The sequence below is a fragment of the Tamandua tetradactyla genome, chromosome 7, assembly GCF_023851605.1.
Source record: "Tamandua tetradactyla isolate mTamTet1 chromosome 7, mTamTet1.pri, whole genome shotgun sequence".
Classification (NCBI taxonomy): Eukaryota; Metazoa; Chordata; class Mammalia; order Pilosa; family Myrmecophagidae; genus Tamandua; species Tamandua tetradactyla.
Window position 1 is genome coordinate 34,730,363 of NC_135333.1, and position 11,474 is coordinate 34,741,836.

At 54.1% G+C, this 11,474-nt stretch overlaps 1 protein-coding gene across 1 annotated transcript; it reads right to left on the minus strand.

Moving 5' to 3' along the window:
• Window positions 1–1,033: 1,033 nt before the first annotated feature.
• PMM1 (phosphomannomutase 1) lies at window positions 1,034–11,150 on the minus strand. The gene is made up of 8 exons (XM_077169000.1): window positions 10,991–11,150; window positions 8,728–8,845; window positions 7,598–7,674; window positions 7,338–7,429; window positions 6,978–7,077; window positions 2,818–2,893; window positions 1,849–1,964; window positions 1,034–1,609 (listed from the first exon to the last, which is right to left on the minus strand). The coding sequence occupies exons 1-8, from the start codon at window positions 11,063–11,065 to the stop codon at window positions 1,487–1,489; spliced, it is 777 nt and encodes a 258-aa protein (XP_077025115.1). The 5' UTR covers window positions 11,066–11,150; the 3' UTR covers window positions 1,034–1,486.
• Between the last annotated feature and the right edge of the window lie 324 nt (window positions 11,151–11,474).

The window sequence follows — 11,474 nt, forward strand, 5'->3', positions numbered from 1 at the left end:
CCATGCTGGCTGCTGGGGACACATCAATGGACACAGCCAGCTGCAGACCGGCCTGTTTGCTTATCCTTCAGGCAGGGCTGGGTGGGGACAAGGATGTTCTCAGCCCAGGAGACCTCTGGGGATCCCTCACCTGGAGTCCCTTTGGGCCAAGCTGTGTTTGTTTATGATTATTCCCTCTCTGGCCAGGGGATGGCCTAGCCTGGGAGGTCAAGCAGGAGGGGCCCTGCCTCCACTCTCCCCCAACCACTTGCACTCCATTCTGGGGAACACAGAGAAATGGGGATACTGGCTCAAGGGAGGGTGTCCAGGAACCGTGACCCTAATGAGACCTAGTGTGAGTGAAACTAGGGACTCAAATGCCCAAGATGAGGGGGTAAGTGGCTGTCTGGAAGGACCCCCAGCCCTGTAGATACCCCAAGATCCCAGGGGTAGAGAGCAGCTGGGGTAGCTACACCACACTCCTGCTTCTACCACCACTAACACCATACACAGAGGCTCGGGGCCTAGAGATGTGCTGGCCAGCACCCCAAAACTGGGACAGGCCCAGCGTGCCAACCACTCTGAGCTGGATCTCCCTCGAGTGAAAAAGACTCCTCAGCCCCCCGGCAGGAGGCTCACTAGTGCAGGTTAACTCCTGGCAGCTCCCAAGGCCTTTGTCCTGAGTGAGTCCCCCTTTTTAGGCACCAGCCAGCAGCAGACAGGATGTCGTGGCATCAAGCCCTGGGGCTGTTTGGGTGGCAGAGGGGCAGCAGCTCCACTTCCTCAGCCCCCTTCCTACCAGCCCCGCAGCGTGCAGTCAAGAGATCCTCCTGAGATGCCCCAGCTGCCTGGCCACCCCCGTCCTCCCTAACACAGGCAATAAACCCTCAACTGTGACTCATCTTGACCCAAGCTGCCTGTCTCTTTGGGCCACAGGGGGAAGACAGACGGATCCCAGCCCTTATAGAGGCCTCTGATGTCCTGCGTGACCTGGGGCCAGTCCCTGCCCCCCTGTGCCATAAGCACATCTGCGACTGGGCTAATCACCCAGCCAGACTGACCCGACGCCAGATCTTGTTCCGGGAACTTTAATATTTGTAACAGAAAGTTCTCTTTTTCTACAATCTGCCCCCTGCCCACCATTCTCCACCCTATCGGGCAGGCAGGCACGCCCTCCTCTCGGCACAGACAGAAACCCACTCTGTTCAGAAGTACAAGTAGCAGCTGTGGCCATGGTCAGCAGGGTTGAGGATGGGGACATGCTGTCCTAAGGCAAGGCTGGACCCCAGGAGGATGACAGCCAGTCCCAGCAGGAACCAGCTGGCTGGGGACAGTCTCCATGAGGACCCAGTCCTGTCTGGGTGGGTCTTGTGCGAGGCCCGTGTCCAAGGCAGGCACCCTGGTCTGGAGGAAGGGCCCGGGTGGCACCCCAACACCTAGGCCAGGAGCCGTCTCCAGGCCTGGTCGGGGCTTCCCAGAATGCCCGAGGGGCAGGGGTGAGAGCCGGTCACGCCTCGTGAGCTATCTCTGGGAAGAAGATCTCGCGGCATCGCTTCACTGTGTCTCGTGGAGAGACCACGGTGTGCCCAACGGTCCGGGGGTCAGCGTAGATCTCAAAGTCATTCCCACCCTGCACACAGGGAAGGGTGGAGAAGGCATGCCGTGGGTGTCTGGATGGGGTCCCAGGGTAGGGGCCCCCCATACTGGCTCCTGTACAATTGTCCTTCCACCCCTGGGAGCCTCCAGGAAACCCGGATCCTTGGTCCACACTAGGCCTACCCTGACTTGTAAGGAGGCTGGTGAGCCCTGGGTCCTGGCTTTGACCTTGAGTTATCTGGTGGTGATGGGTACTGGGGAAGCCAAACTTACAGGGCTGGTCTCATTCCCGAAGAAATGGATGGTGTCGAAGCTGTCCTGGTCCAAGCTGTCCAGGCAGAAGCGCTTGTCCCAGCCCTCGGGGAAGACATCAAAGCTGATCATGCCTCCTGTGGGGAGTGAGGGGTGCTCGTGGGATGAGCTTGGGGGAGGTCCCTTCCTCATCATTCATTCACTTACTCACTCAATCATTATCACTGAGCGCCAGGCACAGGGGGCAGGCTCAGGACCCCCGTCCTATGGAAGTTATGATCCAGAAGGGACAAGAGTGGGAAATGACCACCATGGGGCACACAAGTGCAATGAAGGAAAAGCCACGAGCCACTTGGGGGACAGCTCATGCAGCCTGAAGTCTGGGGAGAGCTATCTGAGGAGGAGATATTGTGCTGAGCCCTGAGCCTGAGTGGGGAAGGCTGGGAGTACACAGTACCTAAGCAGGGAAGGGTGGGAGCAGGCCAAGAGACAGTCAGGAGGCCATGCTGGCCCTGGATCCGAGGGTGGGGTCCTGGGTTTTATTTGGAGTGAGGAAGAGCCTCTGGAGGGCTCTGAGCAGCAGCGGGACACGATCTAGCTTTTCGTAAGGAACCCTCTAGCTGCTGGAGACAACTAAAGGTGGCAGAGGGACACCAGTCATGTAGAAATCAGTTGTAGCCTAGGAGGCGAGGTACAAAGAACTGCCAGATTCCAGATACAGTGTGGACACAGAGCCCAGGAACTTGCCAGAATGGACTTGAGAACAAGCGAGAGACTTAGGTTTCTACCCTGAGTAAATGGATGGGCAGTGGGGCATTTTCCAGGGTGGAGAGGACTGGAGGCAAGTGACAGACTGAGTCCCTGCCTGCTTTGGGCTTCAAGTTGCCTTTGTGTATCCCAAGGGGTGGAAGGGGCTGTAGCCTGGCCTTGGGAAGGGTCTCGGGAGGGTCCCTGTGCCAGACTTCCCAGACCCTCTGCGAGTAGACGTACCTCGGGAGAACCTTAGTCCTTTGCCAGCAAACTCTGTTTTCAGGGCTTCCACAAACTTCTCCCGGATCTTCTCCTTCTGTAGGAGGGAAAGGAAAGGGTTGAAGTGGAGGTCCTGCTGTGTGCCAGGCATACGAGTCAGCCAAAGTCAGGGAGCCTCCCAGGGGGATATCATGACCCCACCCAAGGATAAAGTGAGGCTCAGAGAGGGGATATGCAAAGTTCACTGTCACACAGCCTCTGCTGCAGAGCCAAGACTGAGTCCCATGATATCTGTCACCTGATCTCAGTGTCAGATCCCTGCCTAAGTGGGGGGAGGGGTGTTCTGAAGGAGGCCTTGAAGTAGAGACAAGAGGAAGGTTAAAATAAAGGTCCCCAGTCATAGTGCCCACCACAGGACAGGTTCAGGGCTGTTAGCTCTGCCTGAATCAACACAGCACATGGGGTACACGCTGCAGAAGTGCACATGAGTTGCTAACAGTATTGGACTGTTTGTTATGTGAATAGCAGCAATGGGTGCTCAGAGGAGAGGTCAGCAGGATGGTGGGCAGGGCACCGACCAACCATGCCCTGACCTGCATCTGCTAAGCATCTCCTGTGTGCAAAAGGCTGGACTGGCTTAGGCATTCAGCAATGCTAGGGCCCTGGCCCTGGGAGCAGGATCCTGGGATTGCTATAAACATGGAGGAAGGGGACCTTCACTCACTAGCCTAAGGCTCCCTCTCGGCCTGGCTGGGGCCAGCTCAGGAGGGGCAGTTGACTGGGCATGTAGGCTGGTGAGCTAATTGGGGCCAGTGCTTCAGAGCGGATGCCCATTCAGCACCGGGTAATGTGGCTGAAGTACGGAGGTGGAAATCCCCATGTGGTCGAAGTATCAGTGGGAGTTCAGAGGATGGTCAACTCAAGGGGGCCTTCGAGGCCAGACTGGGGAGTTGGGATGATTGCTGGGCGACCAGGAACCACTGAGGATTTCTGAGCAGGGGAGTGGGATGAAGACTGTGTTTCAGTGGAGTTGGGTAGGACTGGGGTGGAAAGGGATAGGCAAGCAGGCAGTAGCCAGCCAGTTTGCAGCCTGGACAAGAGGTCCAGGGAGGAGATAATTTGGGCTGAGATAACCTGGGTTCCAGACCTGACTGCTGTGCCTCTGGCTGTGTGACTTTGGGCAAGTTGCCTGACCTCTTTGAGACTGCTTCCTGGGCTAAGGAATAGAGGTAGTGACCCCTGCCTGCTTCACTACTAGGGAAGATGGAGGATGAGGGATGTGAGCCACTGCTGGACTTGGCCTTGCTTTCCTAGTGTGGGCTGGGAAAGCCCCTTCCAAAGGCTGCCCCATGGGCCCACAGTTAGAGCTAAGGCTGCCCCAAACTCTAAATGGGCCCAGGATGGCTGCTCCTCCCTCCCAAAACAGCAGGGATTCAAGACTGAGGTTCCATGCCCCAGGTGACAAGTCCGGCCTTACAGGTACCAGTACTGTGACCTTGAGCTGGTACTTCCCCTCTGTCCTCAGTGACCTCATCTAAGAGACTCCTCATCCCTCCCTCAGTGCCTGAAGGAATGAAGGTGAAGTGTTTATCTGGGATCTGGGCCATCAGTGGGCACACAGGAGGTCAGGATGTTTGCTCCCCTCTTCAATACCAGAAGGGGGCAAACAAAAGCCAACAAGCCAAGCCAAAGGCACTAGGGGCTGTGAGAGGACATGGTAGATCCCAGGCCTGCCACATGTCCAGTCCTCAGGATAGCCCAATCTGATGGAACCATTACCCTCAATTTATAGATAAGAAAACTGGGGCACGCATAGGTGAAGTTACTTGTTCTGGGTCTCTCAGCCATGGGAGGTGGAGCTAGGATTGGAAACCTGGCTGGCCTGAGGAGGGGCCTCCTTTCCTGATCGGTGCGTGGGGAGGGGGCTCTCTGCCAGTGCTCATCTTATCTGCCTCAAAAAGAAAAGTCTCTATGCCTGTGGGCACTGCTTACCCTGAGTCTCAGGACGCAGGGTGGGATGGGGGTGGAGGACTGGTGACATGGGAGGTAACGCTTCATGCCCCACCTACCGTCAGGGAAGCAGCAGAGGGCAGAGTAAGGAACCTCAGTCTTCAGTCCCAAGTTCAAATCTGGACTCTGCAACCAACACCGTATGTGACTCTGGGCAAGTCACTTTCCCTCTCTGAGCCTCAATTTCCAAATTCATAAAATGGGGAAAATATCACCCATTTCATTCATTTGAAAAACATTTCTTGAGCACTGAGCCCTTACTATATGCCAGGCACTGTATACAGTAATATATAGTAATATATACTGCTGGTTCCAGGGGGTCCAGGAGTGAACAAACCACAGAAACCCCTGCCCGACCGGAGCTCACGGTTTGAGGGGAGAAAGGACACAGCAGACAGTAAACAAGATAAAAAAATACAGATGACACAGTGGATTAGAGGGTGGTGATGCCTGCTTGGAGAGAAAGAAATAGGGGAGCAGAGAAGGAAGTGCAAAGACGGTGAAATTTTAAATAGAATGCTTAGAGAAGGCCCCACCGAGATAGTGACATCTGAGCAAAGAAAGACTTGAAGGAGGTGAGAAAGCCATGCTTGAACAGAGGGTGTTCTGGGCAGCTGGCACAGAAAGAGCAAGGGTCCCAAAGCAGGAAATGCTGCTGTCTCTAACTTCAGCAAGGAGGCTGTGGCTCGAGCAGAGAGGGCAACGGAGGAGAGTAGCAAGGCAGGGCAGAGAGAGAACAGCACAGACCTATGTGAAAAGGCTTAGAAGGGCTCGCTCCATCCATCAAAGGGAGGGAGCGGGCCACAGGGGAGACCAGTAAAAAGCAAATCAAGGTTTAGCAGGAGAAGCACATCCAAAGGAAAGAGGGACCTTGGTGTATTCCAGGAAAGGAAACTGGGTCTGAAAAGATACCGAAAGGTGAAACAGTGAGCACGAGCCAGGGCAAACTCCCAGAGCTTGGGGCACCACAGGAGGGAACCAGGACCCTGTCCTGTCGACAGTGGGACACTATGGGGGGCTGTGAGCAGGAGTGGACTTGGGCAGATGTGTTTTAAAAGGCTCTTAGGGGACGTGTGGGAGTATAGATTGGCAGTGCTCTAGGACACAGGGAGGGGACTCCCTGTGGGCAGCCCAGTGGGGAAGAGATGGTCACCTGGAGTAGGGTCTCAGTTCTACAAACGAACAGAATTAAGAGCAGCTCTGGAAGCTGAATGAATAGGACTGGGTATTGGGCTGGATGAGGGTGGGAAGGTGGAAATGTCCTCAGGGCTGCTGGGGTAAGGAGCTGTTGGTGGTGCCTGTCACCCATGGGGAACTAGCAGATGAGCCTACAGCAACGCTTGGCACATGGCAGGAGCCCCAGAGAGTCCTGGTTGCATTAGAAACCACCCCTCCTTCTCTCTCTAAGCCCACCCAGCAAGTGAACTCACTGCCCTCCCTCCTAAGTGGGACATGACTCCCAGGGGTACAAATCTCCCTGGCAACGTGGGACAGAAATCCCAGGATAAGCCAGGACCTGGCATCAAGCGACTGAGAAAGCCTTCTTGACCAAAAGGGAAAAAGACAAAATAAAGTTTCAGTGACTGAGAGATTTCAAAAGAGTTGAGAGGTTATCCTGGAGGTTATTATTCTTATGCATTATATAGATATCCCTTTTTAGTTTTTGGTATACTTGGGGTGGCTGGAGGGAAGTACCTAAAACTATTCAGTTGTGTTCCAGTAGCCTTGATTCTTGACGATGACTGTATAAAGATACAACGTTTACAATGTGACTATGTAATTGTGAAAACCTTGTGTCTGATTCTCCTTTTATCCAGGATATGGACGGATGAGCAGAAAAATATGGATGGGGGACAAAGGGTAAAATAAATTGGGTAGATAGAAATACTAGTGGTCAAGAAGAGGGATGGGTAAGGTGCATCGTATGTATGAGTTTTTCCTTATCATTTATTTTTCTGGAGTGATGCAAATGTTCTAAAAAATGAGCATGGTGATGAACATACAACTATGTGATGATATTGTGAGCCACTGAATGCACACTATGTATGGAATGTATATGTGTGAAGATTTCTCAATTAAAAAAAAAAAAAGGACAAACAAAAAGAATCTGACCCTCATCCATTCCACTGAAGAAGAAATACAGGCTCAGGGAGGCTGAGGCTCCACGGTACCTTGTCTAGTTCACAGAACTCGATCCGCTCCTCCAGGGTGCAGCTCCGGCCAATGGGGGAGATGTTCAGCATGCCATTCCGGAACTCGATGAAGGTTCCACTGGTGGGGTGGGGGGGCGGGGAGGCAGGGAGCCAGAGAGAACAAGAATGGCCCTGGACTCAAATCCAGCCCAATTTTAAACCTCAGCCTCCTTGGACTTGATCAGGGAAAGGAATACACCTGCCAAAAAAGTCAAGGGCCCAACTACCTCCAGCTCCTACCTGAGGGGCCCACACACCTGTCCTCCCTCAGGCCCCAGGATTCCAAGGAGGCAGGGCTGCAGCTGCAGCCCAGGCTAGTGGGGGTGGGGGCGTACTCACCGCTTCTTGGGCAGTCTGAGCAGGGCCATGTAGCTGAGGCAGAAGTTGATCAAATCCTGCAGCAGTTCCTCCCCCAGGTGGTTCTGGATGGTCTGGGCAAAGAAAACAGGGCTCCGAGTGTGGCCGGGGCTATCTGGCCCCCGGGGTAGCATGGTATCCCTCCCCCAGCCCAGTACACGAGGCACCCATGGACTTTCCCCCACTGTGGAAAACAGGGTATCCCTGACTAGGGCCCTAGGCTCTTGGTAGTGAGTACTGACCTGCTTGGAGAGCAGCCGTCCATGTTTATACTGTACCGTCCCGTTTTCAGCAAACACATAATCAAACTTCTCAATGACTTGAGGACCAAGGGAGAAGGAAAGAGTGTGAGACCAGGTCTGACTGGTATCCCACGGCCAAGTAAAGAGAGATGATGCCCACACTCCTCGTTCTGCAACTCAAAGTCCATTAGTTCCATCCTGAACCTGTTTCTCCAGATTCCTCTTTCTCTGCAGCTTCCAAACAAGTGAGTGATACCCCAGGACCTTTACTCATTCCTTTCGCCTGGAATGCCTGCCCTCTGGCTTCCACCATCCTCCAAGATCTCATTTCTAGGACTCCCCAGCAAAGGGTTTAATTCCTTGCTCTGTGCTCCCACAGGCCCTCAGTAGAGGGGCTTCCAGCACATTGTGTTCTCAAGCCTGATGCATGCAGGCAGGCACAGTTTGCAGCTCTGGCTGCTGTGAGGAAGTCACTGGAGAGGGGGAAGGAGATGCAGGGGTCACAGGAGGATATTGAGCGGTCTTGGTGGGAGGTGGTTTACCTGGATGACAGTGGGGGGGCGGTGGGTCAGTGGAGATGGAGACATGGATGGACAGGGCTATGCTTTGCTTTGCTGATAGAACAAGGGGAGGTAGGGAAAAGGGGAAAACCAAGGAAATTTGAGGAACTGGAGGCATGAGCCTCAACTGGGCTGAGAACAGGGGCTCAGAGGTCGAAACAACCTCCTGGGTGATTTCAGAGTCCTCCACTGTTGAATGGGAGAATAATTCCCACCTTAAAGCTTGGTTGCGTGGACTAAATAAAAGGAAGTTAATGCAAAGGCATTTTTCAATATGGAAGCCTTATTCATTATGCCCAGTTTAAAGATAAGAAACTCAAGACTCAGCAGGGATGGAAGGGGGGATCTACCCATAAGACAAAGGCTGAGAATGAAAACTGTGTCATGGCAGGATTTTGCCTGCTTTCTTCCCTGCTGTTTCTCCAGAGCCTGGCACACATTAGGTGCTCCCTAAATGTCTGCCACATACAAGCAGGTTTGGGTCTTTGAAGGCACATCGGCCGAGGGATCTTTGGAAACTCCCTATCGCGTAACTTCAAGGTAGAACTGGTAAGAGCTAGTTCCACCTACCTTCATCTCCTTCACCCAGCTGCTCTGCAATCTTGGAGTAGTCGGAGCCACCCACCACACCGATCTGCACCCTACTGCGCAGCTTCTGCAGGAAGGCAGCCACCTCAGGGTCAATCTTCTGGAAAGGGGAGAGCATAGGATTCTGTCAGCACAGCGTGGAGCTCCACTTGGTGCTCAGAAACCAGGGAGTCCATGGTCCCCTGAGATGCCAGGAGGTTTAAAGGTTAGAGCTTGGGTCTCAGAATTAAGAGTTCAAATTCTGGCTCAGGCCCCTCACCAGCAGGACCACCTCAAGCAAATGGTTTAGTCTTTCTCTGCCTCAGTTTTCTCATATATAAAAAGAGGGAGTAACCATTTGCAGGGGTGGGGAGACCATTCACTCTTAGGATTAAATGAGGTAAGGCCGCCAAAATGCTTGGAAAGAAACAGGTAATTCTCCAATAAATAACAGAAGAAAAGACGCTCCACCAGGGAAATGTAAACTAAAATGAGTTACAACCCATTTTTTCAGACATTCAGATATACAAAAATTAAAGCAGCTGACATTCTCTAGAATGGACACCAATGGAGGGGAAACAGGGACTCTCAAATGCTGCTGGAGAGAGTGTAAATTGGAACAGCCATTCGGGAGGGTAGTTTGGCAAGATCTACTCCAATTTAAAAAGCACATGTAGCATCTCCATCAAGAACATTCACTTCTCTTGCCCAGGTGCACACGGGGGTTCACTGGGGTGCGCTTATAATGGTGAAAAATTGCAAACCACTTAAATCCTTACTCTAAAATACCATGCTGTGGCTACAGAGAATAAAGCAGGTCTATCCTTCTATCCCTGGAGAGTCCCAAAACATGCTGTTAATTGTCAAAAGCAAGTTGCGGGAAGGCACGTAGAGTATGACATCACTTATGTAAAGAAAGCAGTACTCCCTATCTCTTCTGGGCAAACAGAGACCCAGATAAAGGTCTGGAAGGCAGCCACACCACCCAGGAACTCATGCTACTTAGGGGTGGGGTGGGGACTAGGCCTGGGATGGTGGCATAGTCAGAGAGAACTTTGGCCTTCTTTATTATGTTTTCATTCTTTATAAGGAGAACGTGTCCATGAATAGTGTATAATTAAAAATTAACCTTTAAGAAGTTTCAAGCACCGGCCCTGGCCGGCAGACAGTATTAACAGGCTGTTCAGGTTCAGTTCGCTGTGTTAGTGGGTTAGAGGGAAGGGTGGTGATTGCATCAGGCCCTGCCACCCTCTCTCCACCTCTGCCATCTCCCTCCCTAAGTCCCTGGGCACTGAAGAGGCTGGAGGGTAGGTCTCTGATTCCTTTCTTAGCCCCCGGGGCCCAAGCCAGGGCAATCTCACAGACTCAGGGAGGACAGGCTCAAGGCTTAAGAAGAGAGGCTAAGGCCTGAGTTCCAGTCTGACTCTGCCCAGTAACCCACCCCTTAGCTCCGCCTGCCTCAGACGGTTGTTGTCCCCTGCTGGGGGTAGAATACCCACACCACAGGCACAAAAGAGGCCTGCTTATTCATGCATATAGCTGGTGAGGGTGGGTTTGGGGGCCCATCCAGGATGAGATCCAAAGGGAGAAAAAAACTGGGTGTGAAGCAGAGATAAGGTACCTTTAGGAAGAAAACACCCTAACCCACCCTCCCGTGCCTCAATGTTCCCACTGTAGCCAGACTAGGCCTGGGGGCTTTCGCCTCTGGGCAAGCAGAGCCACTAAATTCATCAGAGAAAATGCAGAAACCCTTCCTCCCTCTCACTGTGACTGGGGGTGGTGAGGATAAGTAGGGGTGGGGCTGGAGAAACTAGTCCCAGGCCGGGGACCTGCAAAGCCTGGGGTGGGATGGCTCCAAGACCCCTTACACCCGGCCAGATGGGACTCGAGTGCTCGCCGGCCTGCAACCCCGGCTTCCGACGCCAACTTCGGGCTACTGCTGCGTGGGGGTCTGAAGTGGTGTGGGAACCCGGTTGGAGAGAGTGTGCCGAGGTCATATCTCGGCATGCGGAGGCTTCTGGGGGCACCGGGAGCTCCGCCCCCGCTCGCTGCCTCCTCCTTCCAGAGCCGAATTCAGTCCCGCTGATCCCCCGCTGAACGTGGGCGCGGACGCTCGGGGGCCTGTGGCATGGGGGTCCCGGGTCCCCGTCTCTCCCAGCTGGCGGCCCCGGGATGTCCGAGGTCATGCCGCTGCAGGCCCTTATGCTGAACCTCGGGATGTCCCTGTGACACTCGTGCAGAGAGCTTCCGAGCGCCGGGGTCTTACCTGGCGAGCGGGCGTGAGAGTCCCATCCACGTCAAACAGGCAGAGGACGCGCTCCTTCCTGCGCACGCCAGCCATGGCAGCCGCTCCGCGCACCCGGCAGAGTCTGGGGAGCAAGCGCCCGGAGCCAGGCGGTAAGGACGCCAGACGGGGTGGGGCCTCTGCGGGCTGGGGCGGGGCCTGGGCCAAACTAGGCAGAGGCGTGGTCCGGGCGAGATCTTGGCGATAGCAGGGGCGAGGCTTGAGGTGCCTGTGGAGGAAGATCCTGATTGCACCAGGTTGAAAAGGGGCGTGGTACAGAGCGGGGCCTGCAGGCTCAGTCCCGCTGCTCGGAACCTGACGGAGGGCGGGGCCTGAGCGTGAACTCCGTGGGAAGTGAGCGCTTGAATTCAGGAGGGAAAAGACCACAGTCGGACCCGATCTGAATGGCTGGATCATTCTAGTTATTGTTTCTTCATGCTTCTGATTGCACCAGGCCGAGAAGGAG